The following is a 17,377-nucleotide window of genomic DNA, read 5'->3' on the forward strand; positions in this document are numbered from 1 at the left end:
CACATAAAAATAAATAAAGATATTGTGTCTATGTGTAGCTAAAAAATATTTAAAAAAAAGAAAAGAAGAGAAAAGAAAAGAAAAGCCCTCCCCCTATATTTTATATTTCTGGTCCAAATGATTTCCTAAGAAAAAGCTTTCACAAAAGGTAGCAATGGAGTAAAAGCAGTGTACTTTAGACACTATTTTCCTAGAAAAATTTGTGTTTTAATTTTTTTTTTTAATTTTTAGTTGTACATGGACATAATACCTTTATTTTATTTATTTATTTTTATGTGCTTTGGAGGATAGAACTCAGGGCCTCACACGTGAAGCAAGCACTCCGCCACTGAGCTACAACCCAGCCCTGTGTTTTACTTTTTAAAATATAAAATATGTACTCCAGGGCAACTACAGTAACTGTGTTATGCTCACCAGGTACATAATTTTTTCTGGTTTTGTTTTGCTTATAATGCTAAGGATTGAACCCAAGGCCTTGTATATGCTAGCATTCTACCAATGAGCTATACCCTCAACCCCCCAATTTTTTCATCAAATTTCAATAATCCTTTAAAAATAAAGATTGATGTATAATAAAATCAGCGAAGTATGCAATAAAATTTAATACCACATATTCTATTACTTTATGTTTAAAAGTGTCCAGAGCATTCTTTCTAAATATAATACTTATTAGTGCAGGAATTTACAGCATGTACTTTACCTCTGTAATTTCAGGGAATTCATCTTCACTATCAGTTAATTTATGACTTTTTTTTTCTGTTTCTTGGGAGATTGTGACAGGGATCTCCTTTTCAAGAGGTACACGAAGATGCAGTTCTACTGAATCATGTAATGAATGTTCCTGTTCCTGCAATCTCTGAAAACCAGAACAGCAGAATAGTGCAATAAGGAAATCTACTATTTGACTTATGTATACTGAGTAGTTCTAGTTGGAAAGACCAAGAACATATACCACTCATCATAAAATGCTATGCCACCACATACAATCTTGCAATCACAACAGCAGTTACCCAAATCCAGATAACCTTCTAAACTAGTTTCAATTTGGACATGCTATTTATTTATAATCTTTTTTAAAGATTTTTTTTTAGTTGTAGATGGACACAATACCTTTATTTATTTATTGTTATGTGGTGCTGAGAATTGAACCCAGTGCATCACCCATTCAAGGCAAGCACTACACCACTGACTTACAACCCTAGCCCCTATAATTTTTACCTGATTTTGAAGCTGTAATGCCAGTGCTTTCTGCTCTTCAATCTGGCGCAATCTTTCCCGAGCACGAGAATCATAAACACTAGTTCTATAAAGTGAAAACAAAAATGACACAAATGGAGATCACCCTCTTGGGATCAAAACACTGTTGACATGCAGTGAATATCAAATACAAAACCCTCACACAGAAAGACCTTACACTAACTTATGCCTCATCACATTTATATTTTAAGACACAGAGTAAAACGACAGAGTTAGTTAATGAAATTATCTCACCACTTTGACTGAAATGATTGTCTCCTAGTGTACTGCTCAATGTGAACAGGTGACTTTTGTAAATATTTATAATTGTGTAGCCACCTTTTTTTAATATTTATTTTTTTAGTTGTAATTAGACACAATACCTTTATTTTGTTTATTTATTTTTATATGGTGCTGAGGATCAAACCTAGGGCCTTGTACATGCTAGACGAGTGCTCTATCACTGAGACACAACCCAAGTCCATGAGCCCCTTTCTAACATGCTTCTAAAATTATGTGAAAGTGAAACTTCATTCTGAATCCCAAATAAGATATTAATTAAGTTTTAGTTAAAACACATTGTTGTATTAAAATATATACACATTGTATTTAAAGTATTGTAAAAAGTCACAAAGAGCAGAGGGTTTAAAAAACTAAAAGTTAGTTCTTGGAACTGGAAACTAAATGCCTTCAGTAAATAAGTTAGTTTTACCAGTGTCAAAATTAAAACATATATTTTCCTTTATATATAATGTCTAACTTTGAAATATTTTTCCAATTCAATTTAGTTTCAACAATTGCTATAATTTAATAAACATAAAAATAGAAATATCCCAATTATAAGAGAATTTCTAAAACTCAGTAAACTTTGGAGTTCAAATAGGTAATTCTTAATGACCAAAAAAAAAAAAAAAAGATAATCAGGATGATTAGCTAATTGTTTCTCTTCTTCTAACTGAAAATGAAGTGACTGAGAAAGAAAAATCATACTAAAAACAAATAACTTACAATTCTTTGATCCACAGCTCTGCCTGGAAGAAAGCAGGACTATAGGTGGAAGGAAAAAATGAGCCAGAGAGATTTATGAGAAAACTTAAATATTTTTATCAACAAAAGCAATCATTTATATAGTTTATAATAATACTTTATAGAATAAGTATAAGGTACCTAATTAATATAACTATAATACTATCTGAGAATAAAAGAACACAAATGAGTCATCTGCTTACACATTTCTTAAAAAGATCACCCAATTAAGTTTAGCATAGTTCCCCAATTACATGAGAGGACAGTATGTGAAAAAGCACATTACTAGTCAAGATAATATATTAAGCTAGAACTTTACTCTTATTAAATGGTTTATGCTGACAGATTTATTAATGATTTACTCAAATCTTAGGGATTCTTGGATTTCTTGTCAGTCAAAGTCAAAAAGTATCCATCCAAATCATAATAGTTGCTGAACATTCCCATCCACCAAATATTCCCTATCAAATGGCTAATAAGTCAATGAGCGCCAAAGCAGAGAAGAACAATGCAAATCCATTCCAGAGCTAAAAGATCAATTCCACTGTAGTTCCTACTGCCATTCTAAGTGAATAATGCTTAATGGTGTCACAGGCATGTTAACTGTCCCAACTGCTTCTTGTTTTTCTTGACTTCAACTCCTTGAAAACCCCTAACTAAGGAATCTATCACAGAAACAACTGAAAGAAAAGTGAACACTTTTCTGAAGAAACAGAACAAGTAAAAAGAGCTTTAAATAAGGAGTTAAGAGACCTATATCTCCTGGAGCAGTCCCCATTTAGTTTTATAATTTTGAGTAAGAGACATGGGCATTGTTTCCAAGATTTATAAAATTCAGTGTGATATAGAGTCTCTTTCAGTTCTTAAATCTCTATAATCTCTCCTAGTAAGGGTACTAACAAGGGCTCAGAGGATAACCCTTGCCCCTTAGTCTAACTTTGGAGAGTTTGTATCCCCAGTAATCCTTAGGTTGCTATTCCACTGCCTCTGCATTGTCATTGTCATTAATAACAGCCTATCCCCTTGGCACAATGAACACCTGATAAAGACCAAGATAGAAAGCCACAGAGAACAGTGGTAGCACTGTGAGGGCTGTTTAGTGTATGGTACTAAAAATAAATGAACATGAGAAGGTGTTTATTACACAATATAAAGAAATTTCACAGTAATGGATCATGCTATTAAAATCTGGCTTTCCTTATTAAAACAAAAACTTGATAAAGACAGAAAAGTACTTTTTATTTTGTAAACTACCACATCTTCTGCAACTAGAATAGTTCCTTGCACACAGTAGAGACTTAATATTTGAATGAAAGAATAATGCAGGGGCAAGTACTTCTCTTCAATGGATTAAGGTATCTACTGTCTCAGGAAAGCCAAATAGGGGAAATTTCCTTTTCCAAAGAGATTATATATTACTTCTCATAGAAATGAAGCATACAGTAATAGTAATAACTACAACTATATGTGTATGTGTGTACATGTGTGTTTATACATACATACATACACACACACACACACACACACACACATATATATTTTGAGACAGGGTCTCACTAAGTTGCTGAGACTGACTTTGAACCCACCATTCTCCTGCCTCTCCTTCTGAGCTGCTGGGATTACACGCATGCGCCACTGTGCCTGGCTAACTACAACTATATTTTGAACACTGACTTGGTGCTCCATATGTAAAACTTTGCTCTAGGTGTTTTACATACTAGTGAAGCTTCATGATAAGCCCCATATTATTTAATCCTTAATATATATGTAATATATATATACACACACACACACACACACATACATACAGAAAAGGAAACTCAGGTTCAGAAGGATAATTTGACTTGGAATAGCCAGGATTAGAAATCTTATTTAATTCCGAAGACTGTGTTCTTTATACTTGTAGTTAAATGCCTTTCAGTAGACTGATTCATTAAGCAAAAAGGGAAAAAAATGAGTACTAGGGCTACTTAGAGTATTTCAGGTTCTCTAGGATATTCATTTATTTAGCAAAGATTTATTTTCTAAGCACCCATCACATGTCAGGCACTATGATCAGTACTGGGTGATGACTAGGTTCCATTTTCAACAAATAGTATCACGTAATCAATCTTACCCAACAGACCATTTCTCCTTCATCTCATTCTTTAGTTGTCACTAGATGTCCTCCATAAAAGAAAAGACTTAGTAAAGAATCATTGAGGAAGTCTTTTTACATTTCTAGCAGTGCTAGGGATCGACCCCAAGATTTTACACATGCTAAGCAAGCGTGCTACCACTAAACCACACCTTCAGCCTAGTGAGAGCACTCTATCTTTGAGTAATTTCTTCCTGAGAGAGAAAACCTACTTCTTTTGGGGTACCAGGGATTGAACTCAAGGGCACCTGACCACTGAGCCACATCCCCAGCACTATTTTGCATTTTCTTTAGAGACAGTCTCACTGAGTTGCTTAATGCCTTGCTTTTGCTGAAGCTGGCTTTGAATTTGAGATCTTCCTGTCTCAGCCTCCTGAGTGGCTGGGATTACAGGCATGTGCCACCATGCCTGGCTGTGAAACACTTTTAAAATGCTTTATCTGTAAGTTCTTCTTCACATAATTCAATGGTAGAGTACTAATACTGGCATTTTATTTATAAGTAATATGAGGTTCAGAAGAATAACTTCTCCAAAGTTACAGGAAGCCTGAAAGAGCCAAGATCAGAAGTCAAGTCCGACTCTGAAAAACTAAGAAATAAAGAACCCAAACTACAAAGTCTCCCTGAGTCACTCAACAGAAAATTTTAATGAATACTCAAAGCTTAGAATGAATGGGGGAGCTGCAAAGAAGTAGTGGAAATTAAATGAGAAAGAACATTTTATTATCTCTAAGCTCCTCAATGGAAAACTAAAACTGCCATTCTAGCAACTGAAATGCCAAGACCATAATATGGCAAAGAAATCTAAGTAATAACCTAGTGAATTAGAGAGGGAGATGTACTTGACACCTCCCAGAGAAGTATTGACACCTCCCAGAAGTAAAGTTTCATATGTAAGTCACTCTTGAAATGAAATTTAAAGATAAAAGAGACTACTGTTAGATCAGTTGACAGAATATTCAAGGCAGAAAAAAAATTGGCAAAAAAAGCATATCATATTTAAAAACTAAAACAAATTCAGCATTTGAAAATACATGAAAAGAGTCTCATATTTCCACATGGCTTCCTCTCACTTTCATTATGTCTCTACTCAGCTGGCACTTGACTGAAGACTTGCCTCAACTACCCTATACATGTAATTTTTCTCCAACCCTAGCCTACATATTAGTCCCTTTTTCTTTACAACATTTATAACTACTAGACATATATGTTTATGTGCTCCCTACTTGTCTCCTATCACTTCCCTCATCTAAAATACAACTCCTTGAGGGCAGAGACTTCTTTTCTCTGCTGTTATCCCCATTGTCTATTCCAGTACCTGGCACATAGTAGACTCTTAATATTTAAATACTTGTTAAAGAAATGTGCAATGGAAGGTAAGGCTTATGGAGGAAGTGCTCACTATACAATACTAAGGAGTTTGGGTTTAATTCTATGTCTAATAAACCACCCTTGAAAGAGTTTAATAAATGGTCATAAATTCCTTTAATGAATTATCAGATATTTTAGAAAGATCACTCTGGCTATAGGATGGAAAATGAACTGAAGAATAAAGTAGAAGAATTTTAGAAAGATCACTTTGGTTGCAGCATGAAAATGGATGAAAGAATAAGGTTGAAAATGAATTAACATAGTATGGTGGAAGATGAAATGAAGAACAAAAGGAAGGCTGGAGGAAAGATGATCAATTAGGAAGTCACTGAAATTCAAATAATACATGAGAAAGGTTTGAATTGAGGCAATTTTGTGTTACACAACTCTTAGTAAAGAAATTTTGGTTAAACAAAGGGAAAATTATATGTTAAGAATGACCTTTTCACTCTTCATTGTGTATAAGAGAAATGAAAAGTTGTGCTCCATTTGTATACAATGAATCGAACACACTCTGCTGTCATGTATAACTAATTAGAATAGAGAGAGAGAAAGAGAGAGAGAACGACCTTTTTCCTAAGTTTACCTGGGAGTTGGAGTCTGAGACTCTTTCACTTTGAGTAAAATCACAGAGTCTGATCCTAAACAAAGAAACACAAGAGCATTTCCTGATTAATAAAATTCCACCGTTATATTTTCTATTTGTCTTAGTTCAAATTCCTAAACTTTATTATATTCTATTTCCCCAAAAATAACAGCGTTAGGACAAAGATGGAAAGAAAGAGAAAGAGAGACAGATCTCTTTCACTGAGACCATTAATAGGTCTTAGTGAAGAGCTTGTCTTACAAATAAGAAGTCACTCTGAAATACAAGCATATTTGCCCTTTTGCATCCACTCTTGGGATGTGTTTACTCCCTGTGCTTTCTTTTAATAATCAATCCAGATAAAGCTAACTGGCTGTTAAAATTAAAAATACAATTATACTTGGAAAATAAGAACATGCAGTCTTGAGCTCGTGATGGACCCATGAAAATGAATTAGGTGAAAGGAAGGGAAGGGAAAGGGGAGGGAGAGATATAGTACTGTAGGAGGACTCTATAACATACAAATTTTATCATTATATCATTTGTTTCTGGAATAAATACTCCTCTAGGGCAGCAACCATATCCTTATAAAGTGCTATGATTAGAACCTCATTTAGAGTATTTATTAAGTGGTACAAGGAGAGAATTAAACAGGGCAATGTAGTATATTTGTTTCAATCTAATTGTATCTAAGTATCTGCCACACAATGTATGATTCTGAGGTTAAATTTTATTTTGTTTTGACTTTTTTGTGCGGTCCTAGGGATGAAACCCCAGGTCTCAAGCACACCACCACTGAGCCACTTCCCTAGCTCTGCCCCACCTTCTATTAAATAAATAACTTCAAAAATGTAATACAAGTTTTCATGGGTATGTGTAACTATATAATGATGCCACCATGGTGATGTCACCAGAATTTTTTTTTTCATATTTTTTTGGCTGTAGATGAACATAATACTTTATTTATTTTTTATGTGGTGCTGAGAATCAAACCCAGTGCCTCACATGTGCAAGGCAAACGTCTACCACTGAGCCACAATCCCAGCCCCCATGATGTCACCAAAAATTTTAATTCTCAAGTGAGAATTAAAACAAAAAAAAAGATTAAAAAAAAAATCAAATGAATTGAGGAAGGAGGAAAAGTCTTGTGCTCAATCTATCAAGATTCCTAATGTCTGACCATTTAACCCACAATTTGTTTTAAGTTACATACCTAAATATGTACAAGTGTACCATAATACATACCAAAAAATGGAGAGAACTATTATAGCAAAACCTTAAAGGACCAATGCCAAAAGTTAGGAAAAAAAACTCTCTCCAAAACTTGCTGACAAGCATTCTAAAATGCATAAACCTATAATGGCTTAGTATTATATGTTAAATACTTATACTTCAATACATTTTTGATATATCTCAAAACTCCTAGAACTTCAGTTTACTTGATTTTCATTGCAAAGTAATTAAGAAACAGGGAAAGTGCTGAAGCAACTGGGCTGGATATACTCTGATTCTAGGTTCTGCCTCAGGCAATTAGTCATTTAGATATTATATCAAATCATTTACAATTTGATGTAAGAAAAGAGTACCACCTCCCCCCAAAAAAGGAAAAAGTAGTATTTCATTATTTTACTTGTATGTTTAGCTTGCTCATGGCATGATTAGTTGAATTATGTTTTTAAAGTCTCATATATGTATATATAGTGTATATGTATGTTATGTGTGCATTACAATGTTGCCAATAATCAATCCAGATAAAGTTAACTGGCTGTTAGAATTAAAAATACAGTTATACAATATCATTTTTACCTTCAGATTGTGTGTTTGATGCTGGTAAATTATCTGGTTGATGTGGAAGAGAGTGGTGATGATGGGGTTGATGGCAAGGATCAGAATCTGTGGATCCAAATGGAACATCTGGGGTATATGACGGTAAGGAATATGCACTGTGAGACCGCTGTTCCTGGGTAGTTAAAATGCTGGCAGATCCAGATGATGAAGTATCAGAACCAATGACATGAGATGCACAAGAATTTCCATTTTTAAACAGTGAGTCTTTCAAAGTATTCTTACTGGAGCTAAGACATCGAGACCTAGCAAGAGAACGATATAGTTTGAATATCAAATAGCAAATTGTAGAATTAAATTAATCTAAAAAGATGCTTCTGTAACTCACAGGTGTAAAGGAAAATGTGTGGTGGGTTTGGCTACAGAGAACTGTTTCCCTGTGACCATCTGTAGCAGTTGTCTGTAGATCTCTTTTTCTTCTTCTTGAACTGTCTATAAGACAAAAAAATAAAGATCTTAAATACATTCAATGAGACAAGTATTTCTCAAAGTAGCATCTAGATGAGATCCCAGAAGTTCAGTCAAATTTCTTTTTTTTTTTTTTTGTTTAAAGAGAGAGAGAGAGAGAGAGAGAGAGAGAGAGAGAGAGAGAGAATTTTTTAATATTTATTTTTTAGTTCTCGGCGGACACAACATCTTTGTTTGTATGTGGTGCTGAGGATCGAACCCGGGCCGCACGCATGCTAGGCGAGCACATTACCACTTGAGCCACATCCCCAGCCCCAGTTCAGTCAAATTTCAAGCAGATTCCTAAAGGTAATTAAGAACTGTTGTACATTAGGCTGAGAGGTAATACACCTGTAATTCCAATGACTTGGGAGACTGAAGCACAAGGATGGCAAGTCTGAGGCCAGCCTCAGCAACTTTGCAAGACCCTCAATAACTGAACAAAACCCTGTCTCAAAATTTAAAAAAAATAATAATAAAAAAGGGCTGGGGATAGTGGTAAAGTACCCCTGGGTTCAACTCCTTCCCCAAATCTATATGTAAAAGAATATTCCAGATAGAGGAACAGCAAATGCAAAACCCTGAAACAGGAATGTGCCTGACGTATTCAAGAAGTAGTAAGGTCAGTGTGAATGATGGGAAGGGTAGAAAGAAATACAGTCACCTAGCCAAGAACTACACTGCATAAGAATAAAATAATATTAGTGATATTACTATGTCAGTTCATTACATCATTATTTACTGTAACCATATAAAACATCTACTCTATACAGATCCCCTGAAGCAATGGACTGTGTTCAAGAAGTTTCAGTTATTTTTTTTTTAAATCTTACAAACTGTGTAATATAACTACACAATAATTTCAAACACGGTGGTAGGGTTAGCAGCACCTTGCAGTGACATACAATACGTGCATAAGTATTTTATTCAATTACAAATATTTGTTAAAAGCCAAATGAATTAAATGATTAATTACAAAGGCAAATAAATACTAATATTTTTTCTTCTTGAATCTTTAGTTGTTGCTACAGAGTAAATTATAATTACATTGCCAATATAATGTTACTCATCTACTAGAATATACTTAAACTGTGAGGCATGACAACTCCCTTTGAGGAAAAAAAAAACTATCCTTAAAGGTGTATAGCTAAGTTAGAAAAGAAAGAACAGACCCAAGAGGAAAAACAACAACAAAAACAAAGAAAGAAACAAAAAACCCACAACAACAAAATCTTGCAATGCTCTATGTGGGAGGAAAAAAAAACCTCCATTATTTTATCCCTTAGATATTAATACTGTATTCAAGATGATGGTGACTTCCTGTTCCACAGTTTGTGAAAATACTATTTACAGTACTGGGCTGGCACCTCCATGATGGCACAAAAATAAGGCTAGAAACAGACATTACCAGGTATAAAGTAATATCAATAACCAAATCTGTTATTTTTGGCTATTCTACTGAAAAGAAAACACTTGAAAAACTTTTGTCTGTATAATCTTAAATTGCCATTATGAAGATTCTTTAAGAGCAGAATGAAAACACATTATTATAGATTATTAGATGGTAAGAACAGTCTGTTGATCAACTCAACAGTGATCTTCTATATGCAGGAAATCTGTGTTAGCTGGCATTTTATGGACCAGGAGTTTCTGTATATCCTAAATTTAAGTGTTAACTCTTCTAGTATACCGAATAACCTAATCAACATACATTAAAGTTATCAATAGACTGTTTCCAAGAGTAGTTAAGATGAAAGGAGGGAAGGGAAATCAGGCCACCTGGGTCATAAAATTAAATCTTAATTAACCAACACTTTTAGTACATATCCACTGTCCCACCAAACTGGATTTTAAAAACCTTTGTTTATTACATCATAGAGGGAAACAATGTATATACCCCAGTATGAGACGTTACTTTGCAGAGCATCTCTTGATACCAAGGGAATGTTTAAAAAAAAAAAAAATCATTTCCATCACATGAAGATCTCAAAAGAACATGGAGTAAAATGAAACAGAAAAGATATTTGTTCCAAAGGTATCAACCACCAAAGTTAAAAACACTTCTTTCTCACATCACAGAGCCAACTATTTTCTCAGAATAAACTTTTATATTTATAAGATACAAAGAACCAAGGGATCATAAAGTAACTTTACTAACACAAATTAAGAGAAATCTAGATTAATTCAATGTAAAGATCTAATTAAAAAGTAATTTAACACACACTAGTCCCCTATAAATCATTTTCTCAATAAATGTAACTTCAAAGAAAAGATTTTGACCCTGAATAATCTCATACTTACTAGTGGACATAAAATAAAAAAGAATAGATTATCCTTATTCCAAACCCTTAAAGCCTCATGTTTCCAGTTTAAACTAATTTATGGTTTTAAAAGTTTAAAGTTTTCATTGTTTTACATATTATTTTGGAGGTCACAAGGACTTTTTTTTTTAATGATGGTAGGTACTTTTTCCTCTTTCATTAAAACAAAAAAAATGAACGTTACGTTCTATTTGGAACCATTTCTGACAAAGAAAAGATAGTTTAGGAAACATTCAAAAGAACATACATAACACTTGGTTTTACCAAATAATGCACAAAAACGGTAAGTCACTTGAAACATCAAATACACTCCTGTTTTAAAGCATCTAGTACTAAAAAATTTTTTAAAAACCACATCTTTCTCTCTATATTATTAAAGTGTTTTTATACTTAAATAAGAAATTAGGAAATGAAGAGGAAAAGAAGCAATAATTAGATAATATGTTGAAATTCAGGAGGCTGTCTAACATTACATTTAAAAAACTTAGTTTAGGACCAAATTTTAAACAGTGTAAGATTAATTAAGGTGCTGAATTCTACTAAGAAAAATATGTGACATATTCCTGCAATTAGGTGATATTTCTGCAAGAGGCTCCATCAAAAAATTGAACTGTAAGAGTATAACAATTTTTAGAGTGCACAAAATGAACCTTAACAAATAAGCCAATTATTTTTACAAATTATCCAAATAACTTTGTAATCTCCCTAACTTTTATTTTGCTTAAATAACTTTTAAAACATACAAATAAATTTCAAGTACAAAATGTATATCACTCAATAATTTTCTATTAAATTCAAATGCTTTGTTTATGACAAAACTGTAAAGCATTGAAGAGAAAGGAATAAAACTATCCTTGCCATTTATATAAAATCTAACATCTTAAAATGCTCAATAAGTTACAGAGAAGCATGTCTGGAAGTAATATGTAATTGTTCTTACCCTTTAAATTTTGTATTGTTGCTAGTATTTTCTCTTTTTCTAACAGAAATTTACATCCTCTATAACAAAAACTGGAAATGTTCTATAACTGTGCTGTGCAATATGGTAGCCATTACCCACATGTGACTAATGAATGCTTGAAATGTGGCTTGTGACTAAGAAACTAAATTTTTAATTTCATTTAATTTGAATTAATTTAAATAACACTTGTGGCTACTGGTTATCCCAACTGAACAGCACAGCTCCTCAATGCTACACTCTCAATCAGTTATTCTGTATAGCCACAACTTGGAGATTTCCAAATTCTTTCAAATCCCTGTGGTAAGTCTGAACAAACAGTTCAGAGGCAGCATTTTTTGTAAATATCTTCATATTTCTAAATTTGACAGACAAATCCAGCATTGATACCCAATCTTCATATTTTCTATTTTTTTAATTATACATGAAAATAGAATGTATTTTGACATATTATACATACATGGAGTATAACTTCTAATTCTTGTGGTTATACATGATGTGGAGTTACACTGGTCATGTATTCATATATGAACATAGGAGTTATGTCCAATTCCTTTTACTGTCTTTCCTATTCCCACCGCCCCTTCCCTTCATTCCCCTTTGTCTAATCCAATGAACTTCTATTCTCCCCCTCCACCTTTATTGTGTGTTAGCATCCACATATCAAAAAGAATATTCAGCTTTTGATTTTGGGGGATTGGCTTATTTTACTTAGCACAATAGTCTCTAGTTCCATCCATTTACTGGCAAATGCCATAATTTCATTCTTCTTTATGGCTGAGTAATATTCCCTTGTGTATATATACCACATTTTCTTTATCCATTCATCTGTTGAAGGACACCTAGGTTGGTTCCATAACTTAGCTATTGTGAATTGAGCTACTATAAACATTAATGTGGCTATGTCACTGTAGTATGCTGCCAATTTTCATTCTTTAAACAGAAGCAAATATATCTCTCTTGGAGATCCCAACATTCCCATGGAAATAACATTTTCTTCAGTTCATAAGTTTCCATCAATTAATTCTCTATTCATAAGGAGAAAATGTATTATTTCTGTATTACTGGTAATGCCAGAGACTCAATATTTAAATAATTTGCTCTAAGTTTGATACTAAAGTTGTTTCAATATTTGTCTACTCCTATGGATTATTCTATAGTACAAGTGGCTTGCTTTTCATAGTAGATACAGATCAAAAATCAACTGAGGAAAGATTTCCTGCACTTCATTTCATTACTTAGGTTTAATCCTTAGCATCTTCTTTGCACTGTAGTAGGAAGGAGAAACTACAGCCTCAAGTCCTGATTTAGCCTGTGCCTTGAAGGGTTGGCTGGAGGGGTAAATAGTCAGTCCAAGGGGAGCATGGGTGGTCCAAAGGAGTAGCTGATGGGTGAATGTCAATCTTATGTTGATCATATGGAGATTACTCAGCTGCTATGCTGCTGCAGTTTCCTTCCCGAATCTTTCTGTACTCTTTAAGCTCTGGCATAAGCACAAGCCCCGTAAGTTCAGTAACTAAGAAAACATTATTTAGTTTGTAATAACTAATACATATGATACAAAATTCAATAGTACAAAAATATAATAAAAAATAAATCACCCTTTCATCATTGTTGCCCAGCTCTTATCATCAAAGGTAAATGTTGCCAGTTTCTTGTTTAGCTTTTGCCCTATGAAATGAGTTACTAGTTCTGCCATTCTTCCCTTGAATATTTTAGATGAACTAAAACTTTTAAAATGCACATTTTTACTAAACATTTGCTAAACTACTTCACAATAATCAGGTTTTGTTACTTGAGAGGCCCACTTGCCCCCAAAAACCAAATGGAAAAAGTAATGGGAAAGGCAGAAAAGAGACTTTAATCAGTATAGGTTACACCATAAGACAAGGGGACTGGCATCTTTTATCGTGTCTTCAGGGATACTGACCTGAGCTTCCATACAGACAAGTAAACACAGAAATATGCATAAGCAAACACTATTGGTCAAACTGATTGATCATTATCTCAGAATGGGAAAGAACCTTATCAGAGATAAGTTGCTATTATGAGGGGGTAGTTTCTATACCTTTATGGATCATATCTATTATTCCTGGAATTCAAGTGATTTGTGCTTATGCCAGAGCAAAGAAGACAGATGAAAAATGGAAGCAGAGATGCAAAGTCTTTTATCCTGCTTTTAATTACCCATTGGACATTTGTAAATCCAAGTAAAAAGTCTAAGTCCTTATTAAAGTTCTGACACCTAAGAAATCTTCAATTACCAAAATTTGCAATTATTTAGCAAATAATACTATAATCTTGTGTCCATGCTCAGTAATCTCCACTAGGCAAGAATCATATCACTATGTTGTATAAAAGAAGGCATACCAGAGGAGACTTACTCACAAGAGCTGGGTTCTAGGCCTGCCATTACTAGATGTGTGATCTCTGACTTTTACTTTCCAAATCTGGAAAATATGGATACTAACTCACTTTCACCTATTTCACTGGGTTAATGAACTCAGCATAATAATACGTGTAGGAAGCACACTATAAACATTAATCCAGTATAAATGTAAAGTTATTATTATTCATTTCTATTTTCACAATAACCAGTTAATTAGATGTGTAATAAATTAGATGCTAAATAGATATATAGTAAATATGCAACTGAACAGGAAAAACCCTGATTCCTATTGTACAAATTACATGCGGTACTGTATTTACAAAATTTTATTTTTTTCTTTAGGTTTACTGAATGAATATAACAACTTAAGTGTCACCAAAACATCTTTTTTTTTTTTTTTTCTTTTTGCAGGGGATGGGGGAAATCTAGCACCTCAAAGATCTTACCTAAAATAAAAAGCTATAAATCATTTCATAGTCTTTTTTTTTTTCTTTCATATTTAGGAAAAATTCATCCTAGTGGGAAGGACAGGTGTTCTATCAAATTTTATCAAAACAAAAACTGTTTAGCAAGTTAATAGTTTTGCCACTGGAAATAAAAATTTAAGGAGTCTCCAGGGAAAAAATAGAAAGAACGAGCAAGAAAGAGTGACAGATTGATATACGAGAAGCCATTCGGGTAATAAGGAAATTAAAGCCAGTCACACAACAGAAACAGAAGATGGGAAGAAAAATAATGAAATTCTGATAAAATAGGTCTTTAATTCCTTTAGTCGAGATGTCAGAATTCAAGAAGAGTAAATAAGAAGAAAAAACACAGAAAGGATTAAGTAAATAGAGTAAGTATAAACACCTTATCAGAGGTAACAAAAGATCCTAACTTTTAGCAGCTTTTGATTCAGGTTTTCCTTACCTCTTCTGCTGTACTAACATGTCGCCTCTGAGTTTTCTTAGGGCTTAAAAGGCTTCGACGACATGAACCACTCCAAGATGGACTTGGAACAGGCTTAATAGGAAAAGATTTTTCATACGCAGACATGTGGCAGTGATGGTTTGACTTTCCTGTAAAAGTGTTTGATATTCCACTAAAAAATAAAAAGTTTGTAAGAAAGATAAAAACAGTTAAAATAAATCTAAACTAGTCATTATTCATTTTCTAGAAACAACTAAAACAGAATGATAAATTGACACAAGGGGTCGTAGCCACTTAAAAGGTCTGCCCTTAAAAAAGGTCTTAAACTACCAAAACATACATAATCATCAAACATAATCATGTTTCTTAGATCCATAATATAGAACTTCCTTCAGTTAAGAACCATATAGTGGTGTGGTATGACAGACAGCAAATCAGACTAGATTTCTTTAGAAAATCTGAATTTCAGATATGCTAAACATACATAAACATACATGAACCAAGGGCAATGTGCATGCTAGGCAAATGTTCTACCACTGAGCTATACCTCCAGTCCTATACATACATGTTCTATTACTCTACAACCCTGTGTCCCAAGCCCTTTTGATGGATTTACTTTAAATATTTAAAAATGGAGAGCTAAAACCTCACAATTAACTTTTAAACTGACTTTTAAAATTTCCTGAAAGACCAACAGGGGGCTCCCATCCTTCATTAAAAATAGAACACTTTTTATTAGGCTACAATACTGTGAATTCTTTTGGTTTCACCAGTCTCTGAAAATTTTGGTTTTGTTTCTTTTTATTACTTGTGCCCTATCCTATGGGAAAAAGTGGCAAGAAAAATTTCTGTGAACTCAAAAGCCCAGTCATATCTCTAAGGCTTAATAAATTTAAGTTTTTTCTATGTGATATTTTTTATCTATCATTACCCAGCAAGTTTGTGGTACTATTACCATAATTAATTTTTCTTTTTCTTCTTTTCCTGCTGACGACTCAGAATAGTGTTACACCACTGACTAAGCTGAATTCAATGCAATCAACTCTTTACATCATTACATGTGGTCTGAATCCAAGTGGAATGAATAGGTCTAATGAAAATCAAAAAACACATAATAATACTCTCTTAACTTTTCAAGCTTTTTTTTTTTTTTTTTTTTTTTTTTAAGAGTGCTAGAGTGGGGAAATGAGCAAGAACTTGGGATGGGAATGTAGCTCAGTGATAGAGCAAGCACTTGCCTAGCATGTGTGAGGCCCTGGGTTCAATCCTCTATAACACAAGAGAAGGGAAGTGGGAGCAAAGACTCAATTTCAGGAACAGGCTTATTTTCTTAGGCTTGGGAGGTACCGCTATAAAAAGATGACAAAGGCAATATAATTGTTTACAAAGGATATAATGGTCTGGTATGGTGGTGCACGCTTATAATCCCAGCAGCTCGGGAGGTTGAGGCAGGAGGATTCTAAGTTCAAAGCCTGCCTCAGGGGGGATGGGGTTGTGGCTCAGAGGTAGAGTGCTTGTCTGGCATCTGCAAGGCACTGGCTTCAGATTCTCAGCACCACATAAAAATAAATAAAGTATACAATTTGATGTTTAAAAAAAAAAAAAAAGCCAGCCTCAGCAATGGTGAGGCGCTAAGCAACTCAGTGAAACCCTATCTCTAATACAATAAAAAATTAGGCTGAGGATGTGGCTCAGTGATTGAGTGCCCCTGAGTTCAATCCCTGGTACCCCCCCCAAAAAGGATATAACGGATTCTTCACAAGTCTTTTGTTATTTGTGCCTACTAGAATGTGCATGTTTTTAATATAAAAGATTCTTTTTTCTAAAAAACCAATATGAGGGTGTCATGCAATGCCAGAATGCCAGAAAACAAGGGTGCTATGAAAAACTAATGAAGTTGGGACAAATAGAGACAGACAGAAGCAAGCTTGAAGGGAATCCCACTCCCAAGTTGTGAGAATGGGAGCATTAAAAGCATAAAAATTGTAGTGAATTAAAACACACTGTATCTATGATACTCAAAATAGAACAGAAAAAAATTTACACAATGTGAAGTGACTATTATAATTTATCTTGTCTTTTCCATAGGTAATACATTTCATGGTAATCAAATAACTGAAAATTCAAACTGCCAATGATATAAAAAAAA

At 33.7% G+C, this 17,377-nt stretch overlaps 1 protein-coding gene across 6 annotated transcripts in view; it reads right to left on the bottom strand.

The window, feature by feature from the left end:
• The window catches only part of Senp1 (SUMO specific peptidase 1), a 54,593-nt gene that overhangs the window by 21,198 nt on the left and 16,018 nt on the right, over positions 1-17,377 (bottom strand). For all 6 annotated transcript variants that reach the window (XM_048802614.1, XM_015493274.2, XM_015493275.2 and 3 more), the window contains 7 exons: positions 15,229-15,400; positions 8,530-8,633; positions 8,163-8,446; positions 6,357-6,411; positions 2,245-2,283; positions 1,219-1,303; positions 701-856 (listed from right to left, as the gene is read on the bottom strand). In XM_048802614.1, coding sequence (XP_048658571.1) covers positions 701-856; positions 1,219-1,303; positions 2,245-2,283; positions 6,357-6,411; positions 8,163-8,446; positions 8,530-8,633; positions 15,229-15,400 — 895 coding nt within the window. The remainder of the gene's footprint in view (positions 1-700; positions 857-1,218; positions 1,304-2,244; positions 2,284-6,356; positions 6,412-8,162; positions 8,447-8,529; positions 8,634-15,228; positions 15,401-17,377) is intronic.

Source organism: Marmota marmota, unplaced genomic scaffold (assembly GCF_001458135.2).
Source record: "Marmota marmota marmota unplaced genomic scaffold, marMar, whole genome shotgun sequence".
Lineage (NCBI taxonomy): Eukaryota > Metazoa > Chordata > Mammalia > Rodentia > Sciuridae > Marmota > Marmota marmota.